Source organism: Anthonomus grandis, chromosome 10 (assembly GCF_022605725.1).
Source record: "Anthonomus grandis grandis chromosome 10, icAntGran1.3, whole genome shotgun sequence".
Classification (NCBI taxonomy): Eukaryota; Metazoa; Arthropoda; class Insecta; order Coleoptera; family Curculionidae; genus Anthonomus; species Anthonomus grandis.
In genome coordinates this window covers 8,587,279-8,602,111 of record NC_065555.1, presented here as the reverse complement: position 1 = coordinate 8,602,111, position 14,833 = coordinate 8,587,279, and the positions used below count along the sequence as shown (strand labels likewise).

Below are 14,833 nucleotides of genomic sequence, written 5' to 3'. Positions count from 1 at the left end.
ACTTGTCTAAGAGAACAGTTATGAATATCGCACAAAGCAGAGATGCTGTTAAAATTTGTGGTCATAACAAAAATTGGTGACTTCTTACCAATGTTAGTTCTCGAATGAGGACAATAAAATGTTTCGGTAAGCCGTGAGTTACATCTTGGTACTCTAAAGTTTAACATTGATAAAAGATGGGGCGAATCAATAAGATTGTGAGTAAGCTTATAATATACAAAGTTATTAGAAACAAGCATCCTTCTAAAATTAAGAGAATCGATATTAAACTGAGACAGTAAAAGAGCATTATCAAAATAAATCCTCTTTGAGGATAGACACCAGTTTCCTTCAAATGCAAAAATTTGAGGAATTTTTTTTGAACATTCTCTAGAGCCATAACAGAATCTGATATATTGGATACCACACTAAGCTGCAATATTCAAGTCTTGATCGAACTAGTGAGTAAAACAGTGTTTTAAGAGATGTAATATTAGTGAATTAGATATGGCAACATTGTGTTCAATGTTGTATTTAGCGTTTCCTGCTTCTATTGTCAAATTATGTATGGACTATTGATTATTTCATTGTTTGTGTTTTGTGGTTATTGACAACAAAACTCCCGAATCAACAATTTTTTTATTGTTTATAAATTATATTGTTTGTTTTTCGGTGTGCCGTGTCTCAGTATTATTTCATCTACCATTATGGGCAATAATAAACTGAAAGATGAAATTTTAAATTTATCCAATAGTAAATTAAAAAAGTTAAATAAATTAAAAGATCCTCATACTATTAGAGAATTGATTTTGGACGACAATGAATTACAACGATTGGACAACATTGATTTGTTTATAAAATTAGAAAAGGTAAGTCTTTAAAACAGAGTGCAAGAATTGTTAGCCCTTAACTAAAATACCCTATCTACTAGAATTATTAAGGCTTCAGGATATTTAAGAAAATGTATATTATATGATAAAGAGCCTGATTTTTTTATAACTTTGCATGGTAAAAAAAGATGAGTTGATGATTAGTTTAGGTTTATCAGTTGTGACAATTTTTACAACTATAATAGCCATGAATTCCTCATGAAGCAGTCAACTTTAGTGTTTCAAATGAAATTGTAATATTTCTTTTGGTTTTTACCAAATTAATATTCCTTAGATATATAGGGTAACAATTTAAAAATGACCCATTTATTGCAAACAAAAAACTGCATAAAAAATGCTGAAAACAGTTTCTATAAAATGAAGGAGGAACAAAAACAAGCATATTATTGCACCCTTAACTGCAACCCCTTGTACAAGGTGAGATACACCTCTAAATATAAAAGGGGTCAAGTGATACATAATCTTGAAGCTCTTGAAAAATGCTTTCGAATGATACCCTAATAAGCCACATTTCAGAAAATTCTTCTCTGTTTATCATGGAAAAATTCAATAAAATGTTCAAAATGATGGCTACCAATATAGATAGTGGCATGTTTTTTAAGAATTCTAAACATGTCAAGCCTGTAGGTATTTGGTATTGGTTTATTTGCCATTTTATTTTTCCAAAAAAGAGTTGTTTATAAATATTCACATTTTATTATCACAGGATTTCCTTTAAAAGTAACTTGTACAAGTCTTATTATTTTAAGAACAGTTGACTTTGAGTTGAGTTTAAACAAAAAGCAGCACTTTTTATCTTTAACAATGGTGTACAGCATAGCTAAACATGTAGACATTATTTTCATTTATGGTTCCCAGGATAAATGTTTTTTAAGGACAGCTCAATGTTTTAACAAAAGCATCCAGGTCAACACAGTGCAAATTAAAAATCCAGGTCAGTTTGCAATGAATTCATCTTTATCAACTCATCAAGCAATTGTAGCACCAGATTATCTAGTAATTCAATAAGAAAGGTACTTAAATTTCATAATTTTTAACCCTATAAACTGATAGAAGATACCTGTTTTATAAAATAATGATAGAATTACACCAGAACCTCACCTAGTTAAAAATCTTTGCTTCAGTGATGATTGTACCTTTTATTTAAATGGGCATGTTAATAAGCAAGACTGTCATTACTGGAATAACAAGAACCCACACCTATTTAGAGCAGGGCATACCTAGTACACCCAGATAATTAATATTTGGACAGCACAAATTAATGGCAAACTAGTGATATACCATTATTCAGTTGCCCCATTCCAAGCATTTTCACCACTCATTGGTGATTTGTACTTATTAACATGTATTTTCACAAACCGACTGTCATTTCACAAGTATATTGGATAAGTGATAAGGCAATTTCGTTCTGATTTCCCTGACTAAGATAATATACAAGAAATTAAAATGGGCTAGGAAAAGTTTACTAAAATGTGATACTTTTTCAAAACATGCCTTTTAGGAAGGAAAGTATTATAGAGAAATGTTGTCTTAAATTATCTAAATGCAGTAGTAAAAAAAAGGGTCAATATTTTGTAATAACCTTGATAAGTTTTTCATATACTTAAAATGCATTAAATATTTCAGCTGTCCGCACGCCGAAATCAGCTCTTGAGAATGTATGGGGTATGTCGCCTAACACAACTGCATACCCTTGATTTCAGCCATAATGGTATTTTAATGATTGAAGGACTTAAGGACTTGACAGGATTAAAATATTTAAATTTGTCAGGAAATAGCATAAAGGTAATATATTAATACATATATGATATATTAATTATTATAAGTGTATAACTTAAACTGGAAGTTAGTTAAAATATATAAATAAGAAGATTATTGTATAAGAAAGTAAAAAAAAGTCTTATTTATTGTTGCTTGTAAGTCTTGTTTAATCTCCTTCTAAGATTAAACATGTACACTGATTTGCTATAATAAGTGAATTGGTGGTCTACACAATAAATAAATAGAAATGATTTTTGGTCCTATACAATACAAAAAGGACTAAAAGTCTTAAACCTGTCAATGTGCAATACATAATATGGATTATGATGATTATATAATAATTACTTTTTCCTTAACCTTTTATTTTATTACATTATATTACAGACTCTTCCTGTATACCTTTTTACTAGTAGTAATGCTAATAAGCCTATTTGATTACTGATTATATCATTACAAGGTCTTGCGTGATTTAAGTTAAACGAGATCTATGTTTTTCACTCATCCATCTATCTTATGCTTTATTAAAATAGAAGTTTAAATGGTTCCCATGGACATACAAGTCTCATTTTTATATCATATGCGGTATATCAGAGCTCTAGTTTTTTCCTTATTGGCCTTTTTATTCACTTTGGTCTGCTTTTAAATATAATAACAAGCATTTCTCAAATTACTACTGTACTATGTGTAGTTAATTCCCAATAAATTTAGAAGAAAATGATAATTTGTTTTTCTTAAAAAATAATTAAAAGCTAAATCAAATTATATTTATTACTTGCACAGTTGTATAAAATAGGTCTAATTAAACTGGCATAGGTACTTTGTTTAAAACTGTTACAGTCAGCTACATTAGTTCTATAATTTTAGACGATCGAGCATCTGAGTGGAAATGTAAATTTGGAGCGATTGGACTTATCTGAAAACAGTATTTCTCATATTACTGATTTATCATGTCTGAAGAATCTTAAGGTAAGTTTTTATATTTCTATCTTTAAAAGTTCGATCGAAGATTTCAGTCTGGTTTTAATAGGATTAAGATGTGCTATTTATAAAATATAGTTCCGGAGAAATTATTTGTTTAGTAGAAAAAGATTTATTTTATTAAGCGACTTTTAAAGATCAAGATGAGAATAGCTCTTGTGTTCTGTTGTGGTACAAGAATAACTTTAAGCCGCGATGTTTTTTTTAAACTTATTTGTTTCTATTCTTCTACCTATATTTCGCAATGTATTTGTAAAGTCTACAATTTTTAATAATGCTTTGAAATGTGCGATTAATTTCTATAGTACTAGAAATGCAAATAAATATATTTCTTTTTCTTGATTTTCTCAGATGTGGGCTGGTTCTGTGAATTTATCATTTATCTGATCATATTGGAAATCTCTATACCATTTAAGAAAGCTTTAAAGACCATACGATCTGACTTCCGTTCTACTCTAGGAATTGATTGCATATAGTTTTAAAATTAATTATATATATATTTTTTAAATACTGGTCACAATTCATATTAAACTTGGATGGAAAACATTACTTGAAATATGCTTATGTGACGGATAAAAAAAATCATTTTTGCAAAATGCTTGTTGCTTGAGGCTAAAATTGTACGCATTTCAGATCACAATAACGTAATTTTTTTTGTATATTAAATCACCTAAAAGTTGGCTTTGCTACTATTAAAGCTTTTACCTATGTCAATCTTTTATTTATATTTAAGTTTTTTTATAGGAATTGTATTTGCACAAAAATAAAATAAACCATTTGGGACAGTGCGATCGCTTTTTGCCTGCCAGCCTGGTCACTTTAACGTTGGCTTATAATAATATAACAGACTTAAACGAGATTTCACGATTGTCTCATTTAAGCAGTCTAACGAAGATTTCCATTGCTAACAATCCATGTGTTAATATGACTGGAAATAATGTGTATCCTTTTGTTTTATACATTTACAAAAAAAAATTTCTTTTATTAATTATATAAGCGGTAAGGCTATGTTAAATCGGTTATTGTTAAATTATGGATTTTGCTATAGTTATGTATGTATTTTCAGTGGATATTGTTTTTACTTTGGAAAGGAGTACGAACTCAAAGATATCAATGTGTGTTGTTGACTCTGCTATTCCAGACATGGGCAATCGAAAAATGAAAAGTTTACAAAGATTGAATAATTTGTTGATATCTTATCTTTCTATTCATTGTGTGAATATAGAATACTGCCATTTTTACGTCTGTTAAGCTATAGATTATTAGTCATTTTACTCTTTGTCTTTCTTTGTCAGTTTTTTCCTTTTATTTTTAAAGATGGTTAAACATTTTATTAATCCTTCTATTTTCATTTTTAGGAAATTGCTTGCTTTCTTCTTTTCATTTTAAGACCTTTTTGTACCTCCTGTTTTATGTTAGTAATGATTTTTATGTGTATGTTCGGTTATCTAATTAAAAAAAAATCTTCGATATTATATTTTTAATTTGTCGTGTATTATATCTTTTTTTCAATGTTTTATTTTGATCTTCATTTTTTTCAATCATATATTACTGTAAATTGTCCATTTTCAATATATTTAGCCTTTGTTCCAATCAACATTTTCATTGTCTGTTCCAAAATAAACCTATAGAAGTTACTTCAAAATTGAGAAATGATACTGTATCAAACCAATACCAAAAAGGATTTTGATGATATTGTAATTTATCAATTTCTTACTTGGCCAAAACCAACTCCCTGTAAAGACTCCTCCTAGATAAAAAAAAATACAAATCGGCCGCCGAATTAACATTAAGTGCGCTTAATAATATTGCTGAGAACATTATTAAATGTAATAAACGTTTTCCTCGAGTCGCAAAATACTTCTTTTTTGGAAGTGACATATCCTTGATTTTAAGGCATTTTTTGGTAGGACCTACCAAAACTATTATTTGCATTTTTCGTTACATCATGCCTTTAAAGCTTTAATTAACATCTCTCGGTTGATATATGCACTTAATATTTGAAAAATTCCAATATTGCTATTTGAACAGATTTACCTTTCAGATAACCATTTTGATTATGACTTGTGTTATTCAAATACTTAAAGAAAAGCATAAAAAAAGTTAATTACAAGACTCGCTGCAATAGCTCTAGAAAGACATTTAAGCATTCACTATTATATGTTAGACTGATTTCTGTATTAAGCTTGTCACACATTAAACTCTTTTAGATTCTACCCTATCTATATCAAATATTATTGTGTCAATTTTTCTTAACTACTTAGTAGTGGGTTTGATTACCGCCCATTTGTAATTAATTGGTGTTTAAATGTCAATGTCATTGATGATTACGTCGTGGACGCGATTGAAAGGTAATATTTTTCAATAATACTACTAACTGTTGAGAATTTCGATACTTTTCAAAAAGCGTTATGTTTATAAAAACAGTCCTAAATAGAAAATGAACCTTTTAGTCTCAGAGCCGAGTGGTTATACTCACAAGGACGTGGTCGCCATTTTAGAATCGGAGATCAAAAAGAATTAATTGAATATTTGGCAATGGTGTGTCCACTTACAGGCGAGGCCTTGGAAACAGAAGACGATCGAAAATTGAGGCTAATTTTGAGCAAAGCCCAGCACCATCAGCAACAATTAAGGGAACAATCATCCAGTTGTACGTCCATGGAAACATTAAATTTTAGTAAAAGTGTATTTTAGCCTTTTTTATTTCTTAGCATCGCCTCATCCATCGCCCGCATTTTCTCGGAAAAAATCATTATCGCCGCGGACAAATTGTAAGAATGCTTCAAATAAAAGAAAGCTGTTACATATTTATTTTTATTAGCTTTAAGGACAGGGAACCAAACGAAATCACCCGACAGAATGGCGATAAGCTGTTACCAAACGACCGACGGTGCAGGCGACACTTTTAGTAATGAAACCTCGGTAATGACTCAAAGTTTGGATGCTTCAATGTTGAATTTTTATGCGACCGAGAAACGTAAGTATCAAGATACAGTCCTTATATAAATTCACACAAACATTTATGCTTTTTTGTTTAGTTAGTATTCCCTTCTTGACACATCCTGTACTTTGCTTTGAACAATTTAAGAATTTAAAGAGACATAGTATTTTTAATTGGAATTTCCAACAAGTTAAAGGAATTAAATTATATAAAGGCAGTTAAGAGCCAAACCTATAGAACCGCTCCGTTATTAATACATTTATCAGGCCTACAGAATGTGTATATGTGTGTAAAGTGTTGTTGAATTTAGGTGTGACTTACAACACTTCCTACAAAAATCGATAACTGGGTTATTACACAGTAAACTTATCTTCACATATGCTGGGTGACAATTTAAAAACTTGAAATGACCATATATTAAGAACGCAAAACTGAATAAAAAAAAACCTAAAAACAATTTCTTTAAAAGAAGGAGGTACAAAAACAAGCATTTTTGAGCATATGAGACAGTATTTCTAAATTGATTTTTGCTATAATTGACGTAATACCCAATAAAATAAGTAAAGCATATTACCTCACCCTTATCTGCAACTCCTTGGACAGGTTGAGATACACCCCTAAAGTCTTAAGAGAGAAAGAGAGGTCGAGTTCATCATCTTAAAATTCCTGAAAAATGCTTTCCAATGAAGGAAAGTAATGAATAAAAACTTAATAAAAATATTTAATTAAATGTTGAACACGATTTCCGTTATTTTCAAGACAATAATACAAAGCCTACAAGTACATTTTCAAATGTTTCTCTGTATATAGCAGGGCATTCCTGAACTATTTTATGCTGGAGTTGCTCTAGTGGCGCAGGTTGCATTTTAAAACCCACAGATTTTAGGAGATCTCACAAAAAAAAAGGAACAAACATCCTGTTGGAATTGTAGTAAGCGTTCTTCTTAAGATAAATTTCCGTGTATGTCCCTCTAATATTCTAATTCCCACACTATTAGTGGTTTGATTGACTGTAGCGTTTCAGCATACAGGTTTTTTATGGTTCATTTTATGGATAACGAACAAGAGTGCCTTTTCTTTAGTTTAAGGTTCAAGCTATCCATATTTATTATTTCAGAGTCTTTATTAAACAGAGTGTTAAAAATTTTAGCATTATAATGTACAACTTAGTCCGCCCCTCGTAAAATGATCAAGATAAATATGTTTTAAAGACTCGGTTTAAAGAGATCCTTAGTAGTGTTGATCACATAAAATTTTTATTAAATTATACCAAATTCTTCAAAAAGTTATTCATGAAAAGCCGATTTATAGCGGAGTCTTTAAGGAGTCGTATCTTCGTAGGGAGGGCCTATAGGAAACTAACCTATGAGGCCTATAGGAACCTAGGGCGTAAAGGAAATTTGTTTTATAGGAAAGTTCCATATTATTTTTATATTTTCTACCTGAATCCGAGAGATTTCCGACATTTTCAGGGACCCACTGTATTTTGCATTAACGCCTTATGTAATTTCTATGAGTAGGTATTACAATACTAAAATATAAATGTCGAATCATCGCATATGAAATGCATTCTTAGAAGTTATAGCAAATGGAATCATTCCCAAAATAGCAAATGTCTGTCATTTTGACGACCAATTTTGGCATTTATCAACATTAATTCTTTTACTATTTTCTACGTGTGTATTTATGTTATTTTGAATATAATAACGAAACATTTTTTTATTAAAGCTTCAGAACTCGTAAACCATCCACTACATGCCGTCACTAAAATGGTGCCCGTTCCTGAGAACTTGATGAGTCCTGACTCTCGGCCATCTCCTTTAATGGAGAAATCCTTTAAAAATTCTTTACAAATATCAAACAGTGCCAAAACGCGATCACCCAAACCAAGTAGGGCATGGTCTAACCACACCGAATCCCAAATAAGACCAAATCGACAAGAGAATGCTACGCCCTCACCTCACAAGCAGAGACGTGTCCATAATTCGAATATAAGGTAAGTTCTTTTGTTAATGTAATAATATCAATCCGATATATATGCATCTCTTATAAATCTCTTTAATAAAAGCTTTATGAGAATTCTCTAATGTCACGACCGGTTTAAATACGTTTTTCTAGCGACAAATGTTGACTTACGTTATTTCTTTATCTGATCTTTTATCTACTTTAGGCAAGCATCATCCTCAATTTTACAGAATACAAAACCTGTGAGCGATGATGAACCGGAATTTTGCGGTTCAAATCTTGAGTCAATCCAAATGAAAGCCGATGAAAGACGGTGAGTATAAATATTTATACGGATATGGTTGTAAACTATGGAGTATGCCACTTTATAAATTAATAGAGTTATATATGGGAGTTACATGATTAACTCCACAAGCTTATTACCATTATGACACCACAAAGCAATAATGATTTTAGCACTTAGGGCTACCGAAACACTGCACTGTAACTACTATTTAATTCCACAATTTATATGATATGCCAGCCTCTTCACCTCCACTAAAGCCAGATCTGCTTATGTACCACTCGACAATCGGCTGGAGACGTTAATAACGGACTCTCTAAAATATCTAATGTTACCTTAAATAATTAAATATCTAAACTTATTTGGATGATGACGGCACTTTTAATTGTCTAATCCATTAATTTCGATATTTCCTATTAAATAACTATAACATCATAATAATTTGATATCATAGAAAAAACGTAAGTAACGCAGTTTAAGGTCCGGAATTCAATATGAAGTTTTCTAATCCTTGCTTTAGTCATAACTATGTTTTTCTAATTCTTGAGCATAATCATTTAAAAAATATGTCTTTTTGTTCTATTATCATAGCTATAACTTTTAAAAACGTCAAAAATAATCAATTTCCTAATGAACTTAAGACAGCAGTCATTACTCCAATTTATAAAGGTTCTGGTGATATCTAGTACAGACATTTTCCACCAGAACTCCAGATATTATAGCAGCTTTCTGATGATCCGGAATCTGCTACAGTCTAATTATATCTGCCATGTAGCAGCATAATTCCAGTAAACTTGGAAAATATCTTTATCAAAGGGTAGCTAAAATAGTCTCGGTCATCCTCCAGTAAATTTATTTGAAAAAAATCTATCCTACATGTTTTGGACATATAAGATGTCCATCATCAGGGATATACAACGAGGGTTTTCATCACAACACATAAAAAGCCACAGTGCTTCTGGCAAGGTCAAAGGTTAAAATTACTAACAATAAATAAAAAGGGCATATTAAGATGCATGAGAAAGTGACTAAACAGGGTCTACACAAACATTAAAATCACATAATTACCACACTAGAATAATTGTTATGTCAACCAATATCTTTATATTATCGTGACAAAAATAGGTTCTGTTAAATTGACAGCCCTGTATTTTATACCTTTACTGGCCAAATATAGAAAGCAGTTTTGAAACTATTGATAATACTTTCGCCATTAATCCAGTAGAATTCGTCACAGCTTTGAACTCTGTAGAAGAAGATTGCTGAGAAAGAATGTATGTTTAAGAATGTGTATAAAATTTCCTTTTTTTTTTAATTTTCCAGTATGCAAAAGTTCTCTCACCAGAATGCAGAATGTAGTGATACCGAAGGAAACAAAGTGGCAAAAGCTGCTGTTTTAATACAACGCATATGGCGCGGATATTATACGAGAAATAAGGATAAAGACATACAAGAAATGTTTAGAGTTTTGCAAAACCAAAGAGCAAATCAATATATTCAGTAAGTGTTAAATTTACTTATACAGTAAGTGTTACATTTATTAGTTTCTAGAAGAATTCTTGTATGCATGTAGTCAATTTTTTAAATTTATTACTTCAAAGAAGTTATTTTTCTCATATTTTCTTAGAAAACTGACTGAAGATATTGAAACCACAAAAGCGGATCTGGTGACGACTAAAACTGCTTTAGAAAGCGAGCGTAAAATCCAGATTTTACAAACCGAGGCCATTAGCGCATTGTGGAAAAAAATCTCGACTTTACAAACAACCAAAACCAGTGAAAGCGGATCTGAAGTTAATTTAGGTCAAAATGATCCAGAATTGGTAAAAGAGTTAGCTAGGACTTGCAATGGATTACAAAATGAGGTAAGAATAGTAAAAAGTTTTAATTATTTTAGTACGATCCTGTATAGTTTTGAAGATGAGAAGTAAAAAACGCGGTAGTTTTTGAATAAATGGTGTCCTACTATAGTCTTTTTTCAACTACTATAATGTGTTTATATCTGTTTTATAATACATGCGTTAAGATCCGATGGTATAATAATATAACATACCACGTTACGCGGGTAGTTTAGTATATTATATTGAAACATACATAACAATATCAATCAGCTCAATATTTTTTAATAAAAAGTAGGCTTGTTATTAGGAGAAAAAAATAGTTAAACTGTTAATCTGGATGCTTTAACCGTTATTTCTGTGAACATTCCTTAAAAATCAGTTAAGGACATTCGGAACATATTGAGTCTGAAATGTAAAAAGCTACAATTGAAAAAATATCGAGTTATGCAATACTGTAACAAGTAGCAAAAATTGTAATAACTAAACTGGTTAAATATATTCTTTTTTTAGATCAAACAGTTACAATCGTCCATGCAGGAAATGGTAAAACTAATGACCGCTTTTGGCAGAAATTGCCGCCAAGCAGAAGAACAGGGAGTGGCCACGCAAACCGAAATTGTCGCCGTTCATACACCTAAAGGGGTAAGTAAAACACTCATTTTCGTTAAAAATATAATTTCTTGCAGTGTTTTTATATTTATTAAATGTAATCAGTGCAAATGATATGCAATCATCCTAATAATGCGATAGGGATCTCTCTATCACCAATACAATCAGTATAGTCCTTTTAATTACTGTTTTAATAATGTATCATGATTTGTTTATTAATTTTCGGATGTGTGCGACATGTTTAACATGCATTTTTATGACACTTTATAATTCTCATATAATAATCAAAAAACAAAAAGGTCGGGTTGGTAAATTTGATGCAGCTATGTAAGATAGGAGATACAGCTTACAAGGTGTGACTATTTTCAAAACCCAAGAAGATTAGCATAAGAGGACGACTAATGACCAGAGACAGAATTTGATGTTCGCATGTAATATATATTCATACGAATTTCATCATTGGGGATAACCAGTGGCTTAATTGGGAAAACAATTTATGTTATGTACCTCTACAGGGTACGTTTCTAGAATTTACACGAAACTTCGTTTTAGGGAAATAGAGAACATATTTCCTCAGAGATGCTTTTTATCCGCATAAATTTTGCTGCCGAATTGCCTCCATAAAACTATTTAGTAATGTGAACTCTTTCGGAAGGGGTATAAACAGCCATAATAAGTTGGGCGTTAAAATAATAGTGTTATAACATTCAACAGTGCAGCGTGAAGTCACACAGCAAAATGAGGCATGCCAATATTTTTATTGTTATTCTGTAAAAAATAAGGCGACCGCTAATGGAGGACAGGAAGCGGTGTTGCCAATAATTTGAACAATGCGTAATATTCAATTCTCCAACCTGTATATTATTTATTTAAATACATTAGTATAAAATATAGGTAATACACATAATTCAAAGACCTTTAAATGTTGACCTATTATTAGTAGATTTTAGATTAGTTTTTTAGAATTAATTAATCCTTAGATGAAAAACGACAGGTAATAAGAAAAATTTAGGCAAAAAGATATTAACTTATATTGATGATTTAAAGGATATTACATTGCAAATTTTCATAGAAATAGATTCGTAAAGACAATTATAAGAATCACAAACCTATTTGAAGAAACTAAACCATAACACAACAAAAAAAAACTTTTGTTGTTTTTTTTATAGGACGAAGCAGTCAAAGACTTTCCATTCCAAAAACAACATCGACCATCATCGTTGCCATTGCCCCAAAAGAAAAACGAATTACAGGTAAGAAAGTTTAGATTGTTTCCGCTAAAATTATTATTTTTTTTTTGTTTGCAGGCAACATCGGAAAAGAGAGATGGAACTGAAGATTAAATTCACTTTATTTAAACCCTGATTTTGTTAACCAAAGATTGATGTAGGAAAATAAATTAGAAGAATAGGCTTAAGGCATAAACAGAACGTGATGGCAGCTCATTGTAAATTAATAAAAAATCTTTTCAATTTTTTTTAAAAACTTGTGCTGTACGTTATACGAGAGCAGATATTATATGCTTGATGTGATTTGTTATTTCGCTTTTTTTAAGAAGCACTTTATATACAATTTTAAGTAATTTTAGTTTAAGGATGTGATTTATATGATTTTAAAATTGAAGTATTTGTTATAATTAAGAAATAAATTAAGCATAAAATTAAAATAAATATTAAAAAATTACGTTTATTTCTATGAAAAAATGGTAATATCACTTGATATGAAATAGAGTAGTAAATTGTTTTTATATAAATAAGTACAAAACAGTAATTATAATAATAAACGTATGCAGAAATCACTGAAGTGCGACTTAAATTATATTAAGTGGCAAATTTAGGGTTACGTCAAAATTCGATTGAAAGTGACACAATCAGTAAGAAAGGTTACATCCGGAAATAAAGCCATGTCGACTATAATTAAGTCCATATTAAGTAATGCCGTCTAAAAGCAGGCTAACTTATCTAAAATAAATAAAATGCATGCATATTTTCAGGTTTTCTATTCGCTTTAAGTGCTCAATGGTTTTGTGACCATGAGGTTCAGTAGTTTTTGTTGGACCTGCTGAGGTATTTCGTCTTGTTTGGATACTTTGACAATTGCTTAAACTAATTTATGCATTTCTAATATTTTTATGTATTTCAAGGCGGTATAACTGGCGCAGATCTAAAGTTTTGTTTGTTGAATATTTTACTTTGCCAAAAAAAAAATATTTTTTAAACAATTTTTACATCTTGTAAGTTTTTTAAAATGAGTTATAATAAGTATACCATATAATATATAACCAAATATACTATTCGATAAATGAGTTTAAACTATAACACACAACAACTTATAACACAAATATAACATTTTTAATAGAAAAAAGTCAATAAAGGTAGGTAAATTTTGGAAATCCTCGATTTTTTCGAATTTCGTGATTTGCTGTCTTTAAATTTCCAGGTTTTGGAAGAAAGTTCTTATATATTATCAAAAGACGGGTTCGGTTTTTGAACTGAAACCACTTGATCAGTTTTAGAAAATCATTTTTAATAGTCGCCAGGATTCTGCTTTACAAAATATTACCGTGTATCTGCAAAACTAACAAATGTTCCTTTTAATCTTAGTTTTACTCTAAACTTAAATTGTAAAATCAATGCTTTTGTTTCTAACTTTCTTGTCAACACTGTAACTAACAAATCTTTTTTTTTAATAAATTGTTCTATAATTTTTGAAAAAATTGATTCAAGAGATTTATTTATAATTTCTCCAGTACAGAATTATAGCAGTTGAGTTTTTCTTATAAAAGCTTTTTAAAAATGCTATAAAGAATAATTAAAAATTTACTTCTAGGCAGTTGAGTTTAATCCTGTCATTCCGTACATTTTGATCATCGAGGGCTTAGATATGGGCTGATTTACAAGAGATAAATGATTTTATTGGGTACAAGCACTCCTGTGATTTGGGCATTGTTTGCTACAGAAACTCTTGTACTCATGTCTGACAAATCCGTCAATATCTTAGCACCTGGCGCGATCAAAATGAGATCATTCTTGAACTTTGAGATACCCTGAGGTCTGCTTCAACTATAATCAAAGGAATCATTCAAATCCTTGCAGTAGAAGTTAAGATATTAGAAGTTTTATAATAGGAGCTTCTATACTTAACACAATCTAAAAGAACTAAGAGTCTTTGTCCAGGCAGTTGAGTCGAATCCTGCCATTCCTTACATTTTGATCATTGAGGGCTAAGATATGGACTGATTTACAAAAGATGAATAATTTTGTTAGGTACAAGCACTCCTATGATTTGGTCATTGTTTGCATAATATGATTGGGCATTGTTTTTTGAGGTAAATCACTTTTGATTCTTAATCTTTACTAGCTATCAAGTTATTCTTTACTAAAATCTCGTTCGTAAAAAAAAACAACTCTCATGTTAGTCAAGTAGTCTTTTTAAAATGCATCCTGCAGAGCTATGAATTGGACCAACTGCTTGCCAAAAGGCTTCATTTATATTTATATTATAAATCGGAATGCACTAACAGTGAAGTTATGACATCAGTTACATATAAAACTCTCTTCTTGAATCTGTTTTTTTAAAACTT

The 14,833-nt window shown here is 30.3% G+C and overlaps 1 protein-coding gene across 1 annotated transcript; it reads left to right on the top strand.

Moving 5' to 3' along the window:
- Nucleotides 1–585: 585 nt before the first annotated feature.
- LOC126741515 (centrosomal protein of 97 kDa) lies at nucleotides 586–12,933 on the top strand. Its single transcript, XM_050447941.1, has 15 exons — nucleotides 586–848; nucleotides 2,496–2,654; nucleotides 3,495–3,596; nucleotides 4,353–4,549; nucleotides 5,876–5,959; nucleotides 6,062–6,261; nucleotides 6,323–6,382; nucleotides 6,433–6,588; nucleotides 8,281–8,548; nucleotides 8,723–8,830; nucleotides 10,124–10,300; nucleotides 10,428–10,665; nucleotides 11,152–11,283; nucleotides 12,420–12,503; nucleotides 12,558–12,933. The coding sequence occupies exons 1-15, from the start codon at nucleotides 687–689 to the stop codon at nucleotides 12,591–12,593; spliced, it is 2,163 nt and encodes a 720-aa protein (XP_050303898.1). The 5' UTR covers nucleotides 586–686; the 3' UTR covers nucleotides 12,594–12,933.
- Nucleotides 12,934–14,833: the final 1,900 nt, after the last annotated feature.

Bases quoted from the DNA above. Each gene is read 5' to 3' on its own strand.
- LOC126741515 (XM_050447941.1), top strand. From the start codon at position 687: ATGGGCAATAATAAACTGAAAGATGAAATTTTAAATTTATCCAATAGT. The intron at 11,284-12,419 runs GTAAGTAAAACA...TTTTTTTTATAG, and splicing joins CCGTTCATACACCTAAAGGG to GACGAAGCAGTCAAAGACTT. The intron at 12,504-12,557 runs GTAAGAAAGTTT...TTTTGTTTGCAG, and splicing joins AAAAGAAAAACGAATTACAG to GCAACATCGGAAAAGAGAGA.